This window comes from Miniopterus natalensis, chromosome 20 (genome assembly GCF_054644295.1).
Source record: "Miniopterus natalensis isolate mMinNat1 chromosome 20, mMinNat1.hap1, whole genome shotgun sequence".
NCBI lineage: Eukaryota > Metazoa > Chordata > Mammalia > Chiroptera > Miniopteridae > Miniopterus > Miniopterus natalensis.
Window position 1 is genome coordinate 24,959,529 of NC_142100.1, and position 17,610 is coordinate 24,977,138.

Consider the following 17,610-nt stretch of genomic DNA (forward strand, 5'->3'; position numbering starts at 1 on the left):
AGGAAACATACATGTCCCCCGTTACAGGAGGCGCCTTCCACCTCAGTATCCCGGACCCTCAGCAAACGTGCCAATCTCCAGCGTCACCGTACGTGTCCGACATCGGTGCGCAAACCGAGGACCAAAGCACCCGGCGCCGGAACGCGGAGCCGCAGCCTTTATCCGTAAACAGTTATCACCACGGCAACCAGGCTCCGCCAGCCTCCCCAGTGCCGGGTTCCTACTACCTGTGCGCACGCGCAAACAACATTCCCCCCCCCTTCCGGGGATTTTCTCTGGACGCGTTTCTCGCGGGATTTGACCCGCGGGCTGCTCCGTAGTCGGAGGCGTGGCAGAACGAAACACGTCAGCGGAATTTGGATGGTGATTGGTTCGCACCTCGCGTTCCCGGAGCTCGGGGCGTCGCGCGAAGGCTGAAGGGAGTGTGGCAGCGTGACTCTTAGTTGCTACCGGGCGAGAGGCTTCGGGGGGGCCCAGGGAGCCGCCATGCCTCGGTACGCGCAGCTGGTCATGGGCCCCGCGGGCAGCGGGAAGGTGAGGAGGCGGCGGAAGAAGTCGGAGTTCGTGGGAGGCAGGGAGGCTCGCGTCCTAAGGAGGGGACCGGCGGGTGTTTGTGTTGGGGACCCTGAAGACCCCGGGCGGCTCGCTTCTGCAGCCTGGGCTTCAGGGCCCTGTTTGTTGTTGTTTTGAAAGGGGAGTAATGATAGTTGCTCGTATTTATTGTATACTTATGCCCCAGATACTGCTCTGAAAGCCTCATTTATTTCCACTACAACCCTCCGAAATAAGCCTTCTTACTCCCATTTTCCAGATAAGGGAAAAGGCACAGGTAGGTTCTTTGCCCAGGATCACAGCTAGTAAGCGGCGGCTGGAATCCAGTTCTGTCCAGTTCCAGCATCCAGGCCTGTCTAGCTCCCAGGGGTTGATGAAGGCCTCGTTTTGTCCTTAGTAGACACTGCTCAAGGGGCGTGGGGGTCCTTCTGTGGGGTGCAGGAGGTAGCACGGCGTTGCTGTTGCTCTGATCCCTTGTGCCTTGTGCCATTGCAGAGCACCTACTGTGCCACCATGGTCCAGCACTGTGAAGCCCTCAATCGGTCTGTCCAAGTTGTGAACCTTGATCCTGCAGCAGAACACTTCAACTACCCAGTCATGGCTGGTGAGTCCTGAGCAGAGCCTTCCGGGTCCCCTGCTTTCATGGTGAACAGCATGAGGGCTGGATGTCATTTGATGGCATCCACTGATGTCGATGCATGTGACCGCTGGTAGAGGTGATTTAACTGTTTTATCTCATATGGTCCTCATTCTTCTAACCCAGGATCTATGATTTGCGCCCCACCTATAAGTAAGGGAAGTGAGGCATAGGGAGGTTAAGTAGTTTCCCTGGGCTCACTGTGTTAAGAAACAGTAATTGATTTTCTTGGTTTGGTTTGGTTTGGTTTTACTTGTTACAGAATAAGTAGTATATATTCACATGGTTCAGAATGCAAAAGGTACAAATACTTAAACAGCTTTTCCTTTTTATGGCTGCATAGGATTCAGTTTTCTGGCTGTATAGTAATTTAATTAGTTCCCACGGACACTGCTATAGTGGCCAGCCATGTACAGAAATAATCTCATATGTGTGAATTTTTAGATAATTGATTTTCAAATGGATGCTCTTCTGTTCTGGGCCCTGCCTGTCCTTTTCAGACATCCGGGAACTGATCGAGGTGGATGACGTGATGGAGGATGATTCTCTGCGGTTCGGTCCCAATGGAGGATTGGTATTTTGCATGGAGTACTTTGCCAATAATTTTGACTGGCTAGAGAGCTGTCTTGGCCACGTAGAGGATGACTACATCCTTTTTGACTGTCCGGGTAGGTTAGAAATTTGAATATAATTTCCCTTGAAGTCATGATGGTTCTGTCCTCAGTGGGAGAAAGTACGGTGAGCATTCGTCACTCTGAACTATGCAGACTGCAGTAAAGCAAGAAGCTCTTGTTCGTTGGCTCTATTTCATTCATTGAGTTTACTGAGTGCTTAACTTTGTACCCTGGGTATACCACAGAGAGCCAGGCAGCCATGGTCTCTGCCCTCGTGGAGCTCACAGTCAGGTGGCAGCGCTAGAGAGTATAAACAAAAATCACCCAAATGTTATTTAATATTTGTGACAGGTGCCCCACAGGAGTAGCACAGACCATCACGCAGCAGGGAGGTTAGAGGCGGCTTCTAATCCAGTGTCCTGTAAGCTGGGCCACAGGGTGAAGATGAGGGAGACCATGGTCCAGGCAGAAGTCACAGCACACTGCAGGCCTAGGGGCAGGAAGTAATGAGGTGGGTTTGAGGCCCCAAAAGGGCTGGTGTGGCCGAAACACACAGTGCACAAAGGGAAATGTCGTGAAGTGACACTGGTAGGGGACAGATAATTGCACATGACTTCTTAAGCCAAATCGTGAATTTTAGACTTGAGCTTAACTTAGCTTTGATCATCTGTAACTGTCACTTTCCCCCTTGCTTTTAATTGAACATACACACACCCACAGAAAAGTGCAGATGTCCTCGGTGGACAGCTTGATGACTATTCCCAAACTGCAACACCTCTGTAGCACTTGCTTTTTTATTTTCCTTTTAATTGAATTTATTGGGGTGACACCGGTTAACAGAATTGTAGCACTCACTTTTGATGGGCAAAAACTAAGGTGTGATGAACCTCATGATTTCATGATTTTGTGATCTGCTTCAAGAGGGCCCTTAGAATTGAATATATTACTACCAGGGGTTGACTTTGTGTTTTTTTATTTGTTTGTTTAACTGTCTTAAAGGAAAATTGTTTTTCCTATTATATCTTGATGATGTAACATATTTCCTGATCATAATAGTCTTGTGATGTTCTTTGTGTAGGTCAGATTGAGTTGTATACACACCTGCCCGTGATGAAACAACTGGTCCAGCAGCTAGAACAGTGGGAGTTCCGAGTCTGTGGAGTTTTCCTGGTTGATTCCCAGTTTATGGTGGAGTCGTTCAAGGTTTGAGGATAAATCTGTTGTCAGTATTTCAGTTACGGGTATAAGCAGATGACAGTCTCCTTTAATCATTGTGTGATTCTGGACATTTCACAGGATATATTCTAGAGTTATTTAGTATCCCTTATTAAATTATTATAATAATGTACTTTTAATTCAAATGGTAAATTATATTATATAGATTTTGGAGAACTACTTACCAAGAAAAATGAGGCAGATGTACATTATATATGTGTATTTTAAATTTTCTGAGGCCCGTTTGTCTAGTTTATGAACTGTCTAAAACTTCACTTGTCATTAATAGTGCGTAAGGAATTTTCAATAGGAAAGGTTAAAGATATCGTCTAAATTGAGATTTGTGATCACCGTAGATTAAATCTACATCTTTTTTCTCTTAACCTTTGGAAACCAAGGGCCAACCATCTGCTTAGTAGACTGTCTTTTCTTTAGGATTAGTGTTTCTTTGCCTTGGGCCAGTTCTGCTCCAGTGAGGAGCAGAAGCCTCTCATGCAGAGACCAGGGAATTTTGTTGGCACCTATTGATTCATCCATCTTCCCTTTCCTGTTTTCTCCGTCAGTTTATTTCTGGCATCTTGGCTGCCCTGAGTGCTATGATCTCTCTAGAAATTCCACAAGTTAACATCATGACAAAAATGGACCTGCTGAGTAAGAAAGCTAAAAAGGAAATTGAGAAGTGAGTTCATGTCTTCCATTATCATTAGACCTCAATTGCAGAGATGAACCTTCTGAACTTTATTTACGTGTGAGGTTCTGTCCAATTGTAAATCCAGTTTCCTGATTTATTCTTCCTTTTATTCATCAGTCTCATTCTCACTTTTAAAGGTTTCTAGATCCAGACATGTATTCTTTATTAGACGATTCTACAAGTGACTTAAGAAGCAAAAAATTCAAAAAATTGACGAAAGCTGTATGTGGACTGGTAAGCCTGTTAAGTTGTTTTTTGGTGTATGTGTGTTGTTTTTTAAATGACCTGATCAGGTGTTCACCAATGTCCAGTCAGTGGCCACTGTTATGGAAACCACAGTCCAACCCTATTTCCTTGCAAAGGGGAGACGGTGGTAAGAGGCTGTGGGGTGGCCAGTAAACAGTTTAATTTAGAAGCAGTTATTAGTGATAGCCAGTAAATTAACTGATATGTCCATTATTCCAAGCCATTTTGGGAGTTCAGAACTGTCTGTGCCCTGTTGAAATTTCCAGTGGTTGTTGAATTCAGATAAATGCCTAGGAAACAGTATCTAGTTAAGTAGTAAGCTGAGTGTTCTAGTAAGTCAGACCAGAAAAATGAATGAATATTGATTTTCTGTTCTGTCTCTGTTTATTTCTACCTTCCCCCACAAATGGTTTAACCAGTATAAATGGTTATAAACCTCAAATATATAAGTTGAAAATTAAGCATGTTGCACAATTTCAGAATGACCTTTTCTGAAATCCCTAATTTATAGATTGACGACTACAGCATGGTTCGATTTTTGCCTTACGATCAGTCAGATGAAGAAAGCATGAACATTGTATTACAGCATATTGATTTTGCCATTCAGTATGGAGAAGACTTGGAATTTAAAGAACCAAAGGTAATTTCTGGCTTAGGGTGTTTATTGGCTTTTAGTCAAAATGTTTACCGGGATTCCTCGGTCTCCTGCGTAACCCCAGGAACTCAGATTAATTTTTGTGTTAGTGGTGGCAGTAACTTGGGCTTCTCTGGATGATCTCTGAAATTGACATCAGGGCCCAAAGAGCAATACCAGTTTTCCTCTACCTTTTATTGAGGCAATGTTACTGATTTATGTTTCTTTGTACCTCAGAGCCTGGGGTAGATACAAAGAGGAGGTGAAATCCAATTGAACTTGGGCTGCCCTCACATATGTCAGTGGAAAGACTAATGATAGTTGTCAGTGGGGCACTATCACAGTCAATTAGTTGAAAATTGGCGTAAGTGTAAAGTCGTGTAAGAAATGCTTCTAGTCCTGGCTGGTGTGGCTCAGTTGATTGGAGCATTGGAAGGGTCATGGGTTCAATTTCCAGTCAGGGCACAAACCTAGGTTTCTGGTTTGATTGATATTTCTTTCTCACATCCATGTTTCTCTCTCTGTCTCTCTTCTCCCCTGTCCCTCTCTCTAAAAATCAATGAAAATGTCCTTTGGTGAGGATTTAAAAATAAAAATAAATGCTTCTAATGAGCACTTTATCACATGTCTGGAAATATTCTGTCAGTCGTGCCTTTTTATTTTAGGAAGTTAGAGGCCACAGTGGGAACTCGAACACTTCTTTTTTTTTTTTAATGTATCTTTATTGATTACCGAGAGAGGAAGGGAGCCGGGGGGAGAGAGAAACATCAATGACAAAAGAGTCATTGATCGGCTGCCTCCTGCGTGCCCCTGACTGGGGATCAATCCCACAACCCTGCATGTGTCCTGACCGGGACTCAACCGTGATCTCCTGGATCCTAGGTCGATGCTCAACCGCTCAGCCACGCCCAGCCGGGCTAGTCATGCCTTTTGTTGCTATTTACTATTACCCATGAGCAACACCAGGAGCTAGTGCTGGCTGTTAGCTCCTTGCAGAGCATTACCTGAAAAATACGCAAACACATAGTAGGTCTAACTGAGGGAAAAATCAATGTATTTTCTATTTTGTGTTTCCTTTGTGTCAGGAACATGAAGATGAGTCTTCTTCTATGTTTGATGAATATTTTCAAGAACATCAGAATGAATAAAGAGTTTATTAAAAAGTAATTATATATATGAAGAGCTTATGGCTGAACTGGAAAACATTTTCCTCAAAGGATGCAATACTAGAAAGAAAAAAAATACTACTTGGCTCTTTATCAGCAGCACACCTGAATCAAGTTCTTAGTTATTCTGAAACTGCTGCTGTTTAAAGTGGAATCTTTTAGTCTTATATTTTTACAGCATCAATTTAGATTTTAAAAGGTGAAATTGAAATAAATGCATATAGATTTGTATATAATGTAAATTAGCACTTGTGTTACAGTTAAAACCAGTCTTTATTTTTTCTTTATTTTTTGTTATTTTTGAAGGTTTTTTGGAGGGGCAGGAATTATTGTAACAAAATATACATATGTGTTTCCAAAGGTAAACATCTGTAAGAATATAGATAAGATGATTGTTTATCTGTCTTCCAGTTTTCCACCACTGAAAATGTATTATTTGTATAATTAAAAAATAAAGTGATGTTTTAAGACATGTATGTATATAAATAAAACAGCACTCACCTTTCATTACACTCTGTTCTTTCAGAATTTGAAATAGTAAATTTTCCCAAGTAGGAGAGCCTAACATGGCTTAATGTACTGGTTGGATGCCAGGCACTGGGCATAAAATGGGAGCTAGCAGGACAGAGAAAACCTTATTCTCGTGGAGCTGACATGTTGAGCCCTTGAGACTAATGGTGAACAAGGAAACCTCTGATAAGGAATGGGAAGAAGAAACAATAATGAAAGTGAGAGTGCTAACAGGCTAGTTTGGGATCATTGTCTAAAAAGGCCCTTCCTAAAAGGTGCTATTTGGCCAGAGACCTAAATGAGCAATCAGCTGTGGGAACATGGGGCAAAGTAGTTCCAGTCCAAAGGACTGGCAGAAGAAATGGCCCAAAGCAGCAATGAACTTGGCTTTTAACATGAGGTGCTTTCTAGTAATAAGTTAAAAATTCCCGAGCCTTTAGTATGTTCCAGGAATTTAAGTTCTAAGCATGTTCCATGCGGTTGATTGATCCTCACAGCACTGAAGTGAGGACTGTTATCTCCAATTCCAGGTGAGGAAACTGACACACGTGCAGTACAGAGTAATGCACAAGTCCCTGGTCACTGTGCTCTCCTTTCCCCATTTTTAAAACCAGTCGATTAGGTTCATTCAAAAATTTATTGATGCTTGTTATGTACGGACACGGGATACACCCAGCAGTGAACAAAACGGACAAAAGTCTGCCTTTTTCACCTTCACATGGATGGGAAGATGAATGCCAAAAGTAAACTAAGGAAAATAATCGTCAGAGGGAAGGCAGGGTGTGGAACGGGGTTGAATTTAAACTAGTGCGACCCAGGTAACGTTTCACGGGGATTTGTAACCCAGCACCCAGCACCAGCTCCAGGCCTCACGCATGCGCGACACTCAGCCCCTATCCGGGGCTGGCGCGCCCCCTGGCGCCCCTGCGCAGCCGCGGCAGCCGGCGGCCGAGCCGCAAGGCCGGAAGTGCTCGCCCTCCCCTTCCGGTTCACTTCCGCCTGCCCCGCCCGAGCGCCAGACCGGAAGCTCCTCTCACTGAGCCGTTCCTCCTTATTGGGCTGAAAACTCAGGAGCCGTCAAGATGCCGGTAAGGAGCCCGAGTCGGGGAGATGGGGTGATGGCGAGAAGTGGGGGGAGCGGTGAGCGGGCCGAGCTGGTGAGAGAGGAAGCGGGGGCCAGAGAAGGGGAGAGGGGAGGGAGCCGGTTCCTGCAGGACCGAGGCGGCCCGGGGGTGTCGGCCGCGGGGGGCGGGGGCGGCTGCGGGGCCGGAGTGGGCGTGCGGGCGAGGCTGCCTCAGCCCTCCGGGCCCTCCTCTCCAGCTCCGAGCCTGTCTTGGCCCCTTCGGCACCCCCCTGACTCCGGCTGGGCCCCCAAAGCCTCAGTAGAGCCAAGGGCTGCGCCTTTTATTTTTCATTTTTCAAGTCGAGGGTCCTGCTTCTCCTTTTCTCTGAAATCCCACTTCCTTCTCCACCCCAGGAGGCGGGTCCCTTCCGCTGCTCGTCGTCTGTCAGACCCCACTTCCTCCCCCGTCGCCCTCGCGGTGGCGGCCACACCTGCGCCTTTGGGTTTAGGGCCCCCAGGGCAAACTCAGGGTCCGCGCCCCGTCTCCAAGCGTTTCGATTTTATTGTGCGTCAGAGTAGGAGTAAAATTGGTGGCGGTCTGGTTTCCCTTAATTTCTGACAGCCAGTCATTCCAGTTGGACATACAGCACCCTGGACTTGCCTTCAGTGATTATTTATTTAACCTCCGTCTTCTCCATTAGCCCTGAAGTTCTTGAAGGATGGAGACCATCCTGGTCTTGCATACCTTTAGATCACCATGCCTTGCACTTAGAAGGTGCTTAATAATCGTTTGGTGAATGAATGAATGAATGTATGAATGGGGCCCAGACATTTTTTGGTTAACAGGCAGAACTAGGAATCACATACTAATTGTTCTCATAAATGTGATTTTCCCCCTTCCTTTAACTCACACCTACCCGCTGAAGGCAGTATATATCTCCTCACTTTACAAATTTGAAAACAGGCTAAGATAAGAAAAGTGATGTCTTAGGTCAGAGATAAAGGCAGGAAGTGGCAGAACTGAAAAGCCAGTGCTTGGGTTCTGGCTTAACAAGAGCTGATGGGCGGGTAGGCCCTGGTTTATATAGTGTTTGCCTATTTCTGTAGTGTAAGTACTCCCACCAGTTACCAGCTCCAGATGTCACAGGATATGGAATTGGACGAGACGCACAGAAGTACCCCATTATATAGTATATGTGCCAGAAGACATAAATAACCTTAAGATCGTAGACAACAGTAAAATAATTTTTAAAAATAGGGAGTAATGAATATTGAGTCTGTATTACCTTTGCTTTTTAATATAATTGCACATTTATATAATTTAATTTTTAATAATGGCTGTGTTCAACAACCAGCTTGGTTCAAAAATTTTCAGAATTCCTAAAAATTTAACATTTGGTTTTCATGAGCCAGCAAGAGCCAGCTCTACACATCCCTCCCACGACCCCCTCTGCCACATCCCCTAGTTAATCTGGTGGGTTGTTCTTCTATTCCTTTGGAGAAATGTACTTGTCTGCCCCACCAACGTTTGTTTTCTCCTGCTTCTGTATTCTGACCTGGCTTGCCACCACAGGCTTACCACTCTTCTCTCATGGACCCTGACACCAAACTCATTGGAAACATGGCACTGTTGCCCATCAGAAGCCAGTTCAAAGGACCTGCCCCTAGAGAAAGTAAGTCAAAACCCCTTTCCATTATTTTCAGATTTTGAAATGAAACATCTAAAGTCAGGGAAGTTCTTAGCTCATTCCTCTGTCTCTGGTTGCTCAACCCCTGAGCCACTCTGGCCAGGCAGTATCTACAGTCTTTCTACTTAAAAATGTGTTCCCTGGACCAGCAGAAAGGCATGACCTGGGATATTGTTAGCAAAGCCATGGTTTTGTACTGAGGCCATCTCCATCCTTCTGCCAGACTGTTTGACTTGACCTTTTTAGATTTAATTTTGTTTTCAACACCAGTTTTCAACTGTAAACTTAATAAATCTGGTGAGTCACCACAGTCTTTACTTGATTCTGAGATGAAAAAGGAACAGATTGGGGGGGGAGGGGGGAGGCAGACCAAAAGGAAGAAAAATTATGTAAAAGAATTATAGTTCACAGGAAAAATAAGAGTCAATGTTGGCTCAGATTCCTTGAGAAAAACCCTTTCAGGTCATTGCAAAATACCATATGGTATATGAAAAGATGCAATTGACCAAGGAGTAAATTTAATTACCAGCTTTACAATTCTCTGATGATTTCTACAGAGAAGGAATGACCTGTTATTCTTCCCCTGGGGACTGGTTTAGAACCAAATTGGAATTATGGAGGTGTATAAGGCTGTGCTGGGGCTAAATAACTGTTAGCATTAATCCAATTATTTACACCCAACAAATATCTTTGAACAACAACAACAAAAATCTTTGAACACCTTTTATGTACCAAACACCCAGGTTCTGAATCCTGTAGCCTCCCCACCACACACACCTATGGTGACATTTAAAAGAACTAGCTGGTTTTTGTAAACACTATTGAATCCTTTGAGGAAGTTTCCTTTTTGCAGATGAGAAAATAGATTGCAGGGAACACAAGTGTAGAGTTCAAATTCTATTGAAATTCTTTAGCAGAGGAATGAGCAGGGATAAAGACAACTGAATGACAGAGTATTAAAACTTCAGAATTACGTTGCACGTCTGCAATGTGAGACGGATAGTAGTCATGGACGAGAAATATAAATAACTATCTCTGTGTTGCTGAAACCAGCTGCCGGATACCAAGACCTCTTTAAAATAAATTAAAAAACCCAAAAAATTGCCAAAGAAATTGTGTAATGAGATCTGTCTTTGTCACAACAGTTTTTCTGGCTTTTTTCAGTCTCTAGCCACCTAGAACAGCTTGTACAAATATGTTTGAAGTTATAGTTTTTATAAACAGAAAGATGTGTATGAGAACCCAAACGGGTTCCTAAATGACAGTTGAGAGGGTTTTTCCTCTCTGACAAATAAATTCAAATAAAATTATATTGAATACCTTTTAAATCATTTTATTAAAGTTAGTCTGTTTCTCAGTCTGTTTTTATAAATGCATTGAGAGATGTCTGGAATGATGTTAACCAAATATTAATAGTAATTTCTGGGAAGTGAGATTAGGGTGACACTTAAAAATATTTTTGGTATTGATTGATTAATTTTTCCAATTAGCAAGTATAATTTTTATAAAAGCAATAATGCTGTAAGAATAAATCATGTACATATTTTTCTAGAAATTGTTTCTAAAGACTGTATTTCAGTAGCCTCACTGTATTTTATTCACCTCCAAAACTCTTGACCATTGAGCTTGGATAATTTTTTTCTTCATAGCTTTTTTAGATGTTATGTTTTACATTAAGTTAATGTTCTCTGCCCCCTCCCCTTGTGTTCTGCTTAGCAAAAGATACAGATATTGTGGATGAAGCCATCTATTACTTCAAGGCCAATGTCTTCTTCAAAAACTATGAAATTAAGGTAAAGTACAGAGCTTTTAATATTTAATAATTTTCTGATGGGGAAAATATCTAGCTGGCAGTCACGGTTGCTCCGAGGAGTAAATAACATGAGATTCTAGGCTTCTGAAAATCCAGAACAGTACTTAATGTTAGACTTTATATCAATATTAGTTTCTTGTTTTTCTCCCAAAGTCTACACCAGGGCCTGGCAAATGACAGCCAGAGGGCCAAATGTGGCCCAGCACCTCTTTTTGTAAATAAAGTTTTATGGTGGAGAAATAAAGAAACTTCAGGGACCTTGACCCTTCTTTCAAGCACCTTTTCTCCCCTTCTCTTAGTGTTTTGTAGGAATCAGGTTAAGGGGAACGTGGCAGAGAAGGAGAGGGGGAAATGGAAAAAAGCTTCAGAGCTCCTGCTATGAGCAAGTTACAAGAAATGTCAACACATTTTATGGATAATATTCTAGAAAATGGAACTTCAACTCCTTGCCAAACTTTAACCTTTTGGAATCAAACAGGTTCTGAAATTTTTATTTCCAGACTCTTGGCCTGCAAATTATAGTCTAAACATTCTGTGATATAATTCTGCCACATTTCATTCTCTCTTGAATATCATATGATCTTAAATACAGGGAAATGTGTAGCTAGTTTGTTTTTTAAACTATAAGTCTGAGTAAAGTTTGACCTGAAGTACGTGCCACATTCGATCAACACCCATTTGCCTTTTCCACCTTTTCTTTTCAGTTAGGTTTAGAGTTGGGCTTGTGGAGCTCTTCAGGAACAAGTCACATGTGAAATAATTGCTTCCTCCTTTAGAGTCATGAATGTTTCTGTTCTCGGCAGAGATCCTAAAGTGAAAAGGTTTTTAAAAATTAGCCAACCATATGGTGCGCCTCAGGTTTCCCCGGCAGCTTTGTGAACTCTGCCTCCTACACAGAGCGAGGGACTGTTGGCACAGCTCCTTGGGAACCCAGGGGCAAGAGGAGCTGAGGACAGCAGTGGCAGCCATACAGCTCAGGGGCCTTAGAAGACTGCATTCGGAGAATGGGAATTTTTTTTTATATATATTTTTATTGATTTCAGAGAGAGGAAGGGGGAGGGAGTGAGAGAGATAGAAACATCAATGATAAGAGAGAGTCATTGATCGGCTGCCCCCTGCATGCCCCTGACTTGGGATCGAGCCTGCAACCCAGGCATGTGCCCTGACCGGGAATTGAACTGGGATCTCCTGGGTCCTAGGTCGATGCTCAACTGCTGAGCCACGCCCGGCCAGGTGAGAACAGGAATTTTTGATGCTTTAGTAACTATACTTTGGCAGTTTTCAGTTGATCCAAAAGACAAAGATTAAATTCATTTATCACGCATAATTGTTGTATTTTGTCCTGAGACTGTTTTTAAGTTTCATTTTCCCCCCTGTAGAATGAAGCTGATAGAACCTTGATATACATAACTCTCTACATTTCTGAGTGTCTAAAGAAACTCCAAAAGGTAATAACACTTGGGTGATCATCTATCAGGAGAACAAATTACTAATAGGTATTTGGACTTGGTGGGACTTTAAGAGCAAGTAGAAAATACTTCCTTTGACTTAGAGTATGGACTTAAGGGGAGAAAATTTGAATGTAGATCTCTAAACTTACAGTGTAGTTGACTGCACGAATTTCCCAAGGCAGAAATCTTGAGCAGAAAAGTCCTTTTAAGCCTTTGGATCAGAGGATTTTAACTTGGGAGCCCAGGGACAGAATTCAGGGGTCCATGAACTTGAGTGGGAAAAGATTCCATCTTTTCTTCACTAACCTGTAACTGAAATTTTGCACTTCCATTATTATGGTGGACAACAACCCACAGTTTATTAGCAATCCCTGTGACTTTTTCTCGAGTGGGAATCGCAGTACTTTGCGTTTTGGGTGGAAGGTTTTTTGCAATATTGTTTACACTCGCTACTACTTCAGAATTTAGTCATTGGGGCCACTGCAAGATCTTGTGCTTAGTGCGTGAATGAAGAAGCACATGTATGACTATAACATAAACTTGATTTTTTAATATTATCACTATTGTATTTCAGTATCATTGGTTTCTTTTGTAATTTTATGTATTGTATTTTAAAACATTATTCTGAGAAGGGGCCCCCAGGCTTCACCAGATTGCAAAAGGTCACCAAAAACATTAACCCCAGCCATAGCTATTTAGACTAAAAAGTTGCAAATTGGATATTGGATATTATCCTTTTTCCCGTAAAATACGTGTGCGTGTGTGTGTGTGTGATTTTTTTTTTTTAGTGCAATTCCAAAAGCCAAGGCGAGAAAGAGATGTATACACTGGGAATCACTAATTTCCCCATTCCTGGAGAGCCTGGTTTTCCACTTAACGCAATTTACGCCAAACCTGCGAACAGACAGGAAGACGGTAAGGACAGGGCCTCTGCCCCTCTCTGCGTGCGGCACAGGGTTTTCTGTGACTTTTTACCGTCCCCCCCACCCTGATGGCTGTACAATTGAGAGTGGAGTCATTAGCACATTGTCTCGCTAGCCACTCTCACAAAAGACTCTTGGTAACAAGTATGGCGTATAGAGAACCTTTTGGATCAAAATGAGTATAGTAATAAAACCTTCTGGATTGTCACTTTTATTTCTTACCCTGTCTAATTGTATAGAAACATATTGCAAAGGTCAGCGTCCAAATCAGCTGCAAGCGTTCGCGGTGCGTTCTCAAACACAGTTTTTGTATCGTTCTGCCTGCTCCTTATTTTAGAGGTGATGCGGGCCTACTTACAGCAGCTGAGGCAAGAGACTGGACTGAGACTTTGTGAGAAGGTGTTTGACCCTCAGAATGATAAACCCAGCAAGGTAAGACCCTCTTTGTTTAGTTGATAACTCACCTTTTATCCCATAGCCTCCATTATGAAACACACTAAGGTCTTTCATTGCAAGAAAACTTAGTTTCCGCGTTGCAGTGTTGCTAGACTTTGAAGAATTTTACATTATTACATGTGCTTTCAAGGAGTGTGTTAAACGTAAGGGCTGCCAGACTAATACTAAATTTTAATATTAAGTAAATTCATATTCTGGCCTTATTTTGAACTTGCATTGTGATTTGACTGCCACTGTTCGTTCTGTTTTGTCCCTTCTCGTTAGTGGTGGACTTGCTTTGTGAAGAGACAGTTCATGAACAAGAGTCTTTCAGGACCTGGACAGTAAAGAGAGCTGGGCCGGCACTTTCCGCAGCGGCGGGCAGCATTTTACAGCAAGATGTACACAGTTCTTTGCCTTTGTTTCATAAAGTTTTATACAAAAGAGAGAAGAGAATGTGTCTGTACTTGAAAAGTTCATTATCAAGAATTTGGAGGGGGAAAATGAGTTGTCAGAGGGTGATTTGAAATTTTCTGCAATATTAAGCTGGTGCTTAATAAGTAATAAAGAAATTTCTAACATTTTGTCAGGAAATTGTTATTCCTTATCTTCGGCATTCACTTAAAATGTTTTTGTGAGATAATATTCACCCTCTTAAAGTGTACGATTCAGTAGTTTTTAGTGTATACACAGTTTTGCAACGATCACCACTAATTCCAGAACATTTTCACTGCCCCCAAAAGATGTACCTGTTCTCTTTAGCAGTCACCCGTTCCTCTCCAGTCCCCTCCTCCTAGTCCTGGCAACCACTGACCTACTTTCTGTCTCTATGGATTTGCCTGTTCTGGACATTTCACATAAATGGGGTTCATATAACATGGCCTTTGTGTCTGGTTTCTTTCTCTTAGAATAATGTTTTCAAGATTCATCCATGTTACAACTTTGTTCCTTTGTTTTTCCCTGTTTTTCTTTTTTATGGTAAAATACATACCATTTACCATTTTAACCATTTTTCAGTGTTAATTACATTCCAATCACAATGTTGTGCAACCATCACCTCTGTTTATTCCCCCAACTTTTTCATTACCCAAACTAGAAACTCTGACATTAAACCCCTGGTAACTGTAACCCAGCTCTGGGAACCTCTAATCTACTTTCAGTTTCTGAATTTGCCTATGTGTAGCACCTCAGATAATTGGAATCAAACAAGATTTTGTCCTTTTGTGTCTGGCTTTTATTTACCATGATGTCTTCAGGCTTCATCTGCAGTGTAGCAGGTATCTGAATATTCCATTGTATGAGTAGACCGCATTTTGTTGATCAGTTTTTGGACTTCTGGGTTCTAGTTTTTGGCGGTTATGAGAACGTTGCCAAGAACATTCGAGTACACATTCCCATGTGGACGTACATTTCCATTTCTCTTGGTTGTATACCTACAAGCGGAATTGCTGAGTCATGGCAACTATGTTGAACTTTCTGAAGAACTGCAGGCTGTTTTCCGCAGTGGCCATGAGGGTTCTCATAGCTCCACATCCTCACCGACACTTATTTGTCTATAACCTCCCTAGTGGGTTTCAAGCAGTGTCTCACTGTAGTTTTTATTTGTGTTTCCCTGGTGACTAATGTTGAACGTCTTTTCATGTGGATGTTGGCCATTTGTATATCTTCTTTGGAGAAATATTTATTCAAATCCTTTGCCCATTTTTAACTTGAGTTACACTAGACCCTTGGATACATGATTCGCAAAAATGTTTTCCCATTCTGTCTTTTCACTTTCTTGGTTATGTCCTTTGAAGCACAGAAATGTTTAATTTTGGTGAAGTCCCATTTGTCTATTTTTTTCTTCGGTCACTTGTGCTTTTGGTGCCACGTTTCACGTACTCTGGAGTATGGGTGTGCCAAAACACACTGTAGATACCCGAAAGGCAGTTTTGAAACCAAGAGTGGTGGGTTGTTTTTGTTTTATAGTTTAAATTCTTATCTCAAATCAGATCCTGGGTGTTTGGGTTGGAACTTCTGTTACAGACTGTGTGAGACAGGTCAGGAAGGGAGAAAAGGAAGCCACAGAGATCCATCACAAGTAAAGGTTAACAAACGCCTCCGTCTTTAATGGTGGAGCTCTCTGTGGTGCCCGCTCCAGGAGTGCCAGCAGGGGGAGCACCGCAATAAGCCCAGAGCCTGGCTCCCAGGGCATTTCCCCTTGGTGTACAATGTAGGTGTTTGGTTTTGCTTTTCTAATGCGCCTGAGAGAATAGTTTCCAAAGGACTGAGAATAAATTATACAAGAAGTATAACGTAATGGATTTAAAAGTACAGCTTTGATCCCTCCCACTCTTATCTAAAATCAATGGAAAAATATCCTCGGGTGAGGAAAGTTGGACAGTATTTAATATGATTCCATCTTTGTTTACTTAATTGTAGGTACTCCAGGAAAAACAGTGGGAGCATATATATCAGACTGTTAACAGTGATTTTCTTGGGACAGGAACAATGACAAAAGACTTGTATGTTCTTAGTCATACATGCTATAATTCAGTAAGATATGTGTGACCTTCATAACTAGGGGAAAAAACTTCGTCACAAAAGATAGCTAGAAAATCAAATTTTAGGGGGGAAAATTTATTAGCCAAAACCAGGCTGAGGGACAACAGTCACCTTGTTCTTTTTTTCTTAAGCATCCTGTTTATCATTTTAATATGCCACTAATTACTGTCACGTGCTGAAAGATTACAGGACATGGAAATACTCAAACAAGACTTACGAGATTTGTTTTACTCTGCATTTCCCTTTTCTCTACAATTGCTAGTACTGAAGACTTTAACAGAACGTTTGGAGCCGTGTCCAGAAAGGGATGTCCTCCTATTACACCAAAAGCCATTTGGTCTGTTTCCCCGTCATTTTGTTTATAGAAGTTTGGAAGACCATTCCATTAGGAGAGTGTAATGTTAGGGCCGCATCTGCTCCGTGTTGATTTTGAGATAAAACATCAATCATGATTTTCCACTTTGCTTGAACACTGTGGCTCTGATTTATAGGTGATCTGGCAGTTGAGCTAAACACATTTTTAATCCTATTTAACTCTTGTAAGAACCTTTGTGGCAGATAAAAGTACTATCCCCTTTTCCAAGTGAAGCTGAGGCCTACAGAAGTGAAATAATAACTTGCTATAGTATAATTAATATAAATAATAGTATATATCACACACCTGGAAGCTGGCAGAAATGGCAATTAAAGCCAAGTCTTTCTCTGCGCGGCCGGGTTGGCTCAGCGGTTGAGCATCTGGGAGATGAAGGTTTGATTCCTGGTTAGGGCATATGCCTGGGTTTTGGGCTTGATCCCCAGCAGGGAGCGTACAGGGGGCAGCCGATCAATGGCTCTGATCATTGATGTTTCTGTTTCTCCCTCTCCCTTACTCTCTCTGAAATCAATCAAAAAAAAAAACAAAAAACAAAAGCCAAGTCTTTCTGAATCCAGGGTTGGCCCTCTGGCCCATTATGAGGTGGTCACTTTGCTACATTGCTATTTTTAGTGACACATTCAGGCAACCGGATCAGGAGGTTGCTCTGTTCCTTGTGCTATGCCAGCTGTTGAACGGATGTTCGAGAAATGTATATGCGAACTTTGCTGTCTAGGACCTTACCCATCTGATGAGAAATACATACATCAAGATAGAAACCAAGACACATGGAAAGGTTGACATGACTGCCCAGCGTTGGAGAAGCCCAGAGAAAGGGCAGGCTGTTACTGCTGAGGTTGGTCGGAGAAGATGGCATTCGAACTGAGTTCATCAGAACAAGTGAGCCAAATTAGGCAGGCTACATGGGAAAGGGGTAAATTGGGCCAGCTACGTGCCATGCTCAAGCTTGACATGAAGGAAACCTTAGAGAACCTTTTTTCTGCCAAGGGCCATTTGGATATTTATAATATCATTCCTGGGCCATATAAAATGATGAACTTAAAAATTAGCTGTGA

General features: G+C 42.3%; 2 protein-coding genes across 2 annotated transcripts; both read left to right on the plus strand.

The window, feature by feature from the left end:
- Positions 1-442: 442 nt before the first annotated feature.
- GPN3 (GPN-loop GTPase 3) lies at positions 443-6,227 on the plus strand. Its single transcript, XM_016203067.2, has 8 exons — positions 443-534; positions 1,048-1,156; positions 1,690-1,857; positions 2,882-3,006; positions 3,582-3,697; positions 3,847-3,943; positions 4,467-4,595; positions 5,675-6,227. Exons 1-8 carry the CDS (start codon positions 487-489, stop codon positions 5,735-5,737), a joined length of 855 nt encoding a protein of 284 aa, XP_016058553.1. The 5' UTR covers positions 443-486; the 3' UTR covers positions 5,738-6,227.
- A 1,023-nt stretch (positions 6,228-7,250) lies between these two features.
- Positions 7,251-14,644, plus strand: ARPC3 (actin related protein 2/3 complex subunit 3). The gene is made up of 7 exons (XM_016203066.2): positions 7,251-7,353; positions 8,902-9,001; positions 10,733-10,809; positions 12,209-12,277; positions 13,069-13,195; positions 13,541-13,635; positions 13,924-14,644. Exons 1-7 carry the CDS (start codon positions 7,348-7,350, stop codon positions 13,984-13,986), a joined length of 537 nt encoding a protein of 178 aa, XP_016058552.1. The 5' UTR covers positions 7,251-7,347; the 3' UTR covers positions 13,987-14,644.
- Positions 14,645-17,610: the final 2,966 nt, after the last annotated feature.

Coding starts and splice junctions, on each gene's coding strand:
- GPN3 (XM_016203067.2), top strand. CDS start 487: ATGCCTCGGTACGCGCAGCTGGTCATGGGCCCCGCGGGCAGCGGGAAG. Junction 535..1,047: donor GCCCCGCGGGCAGCGGGAAG/GTGAGGAGGCGG, acceptor GTGCCATTGCAG/AGCACCTACTGTGCCACCAT. Junction 4,596..5,674: donor TGGAATTTAAAGAACCAAAG/GTAATTTCTGGC, acceptor CCTTTGTGTCAG/GAACATGAAGATGAGTCTTC.
- ARPC3 (XM_016203066.2), top strand. Junction 13,196..13,540: donor TGCGAACAGACAGGAAGACG/GTAAGGACAGGG, acceptor TCCTTATTTTAG/AGGTGATGCGGGCCTACTTA. Junction 13,636..13,923: donor AGAATGATAAACCCAGCAAG/GTAAGACCCTCT, acceptor CCTTCTCGTTAG/TGGTGGACTTGCTTTGTGAA.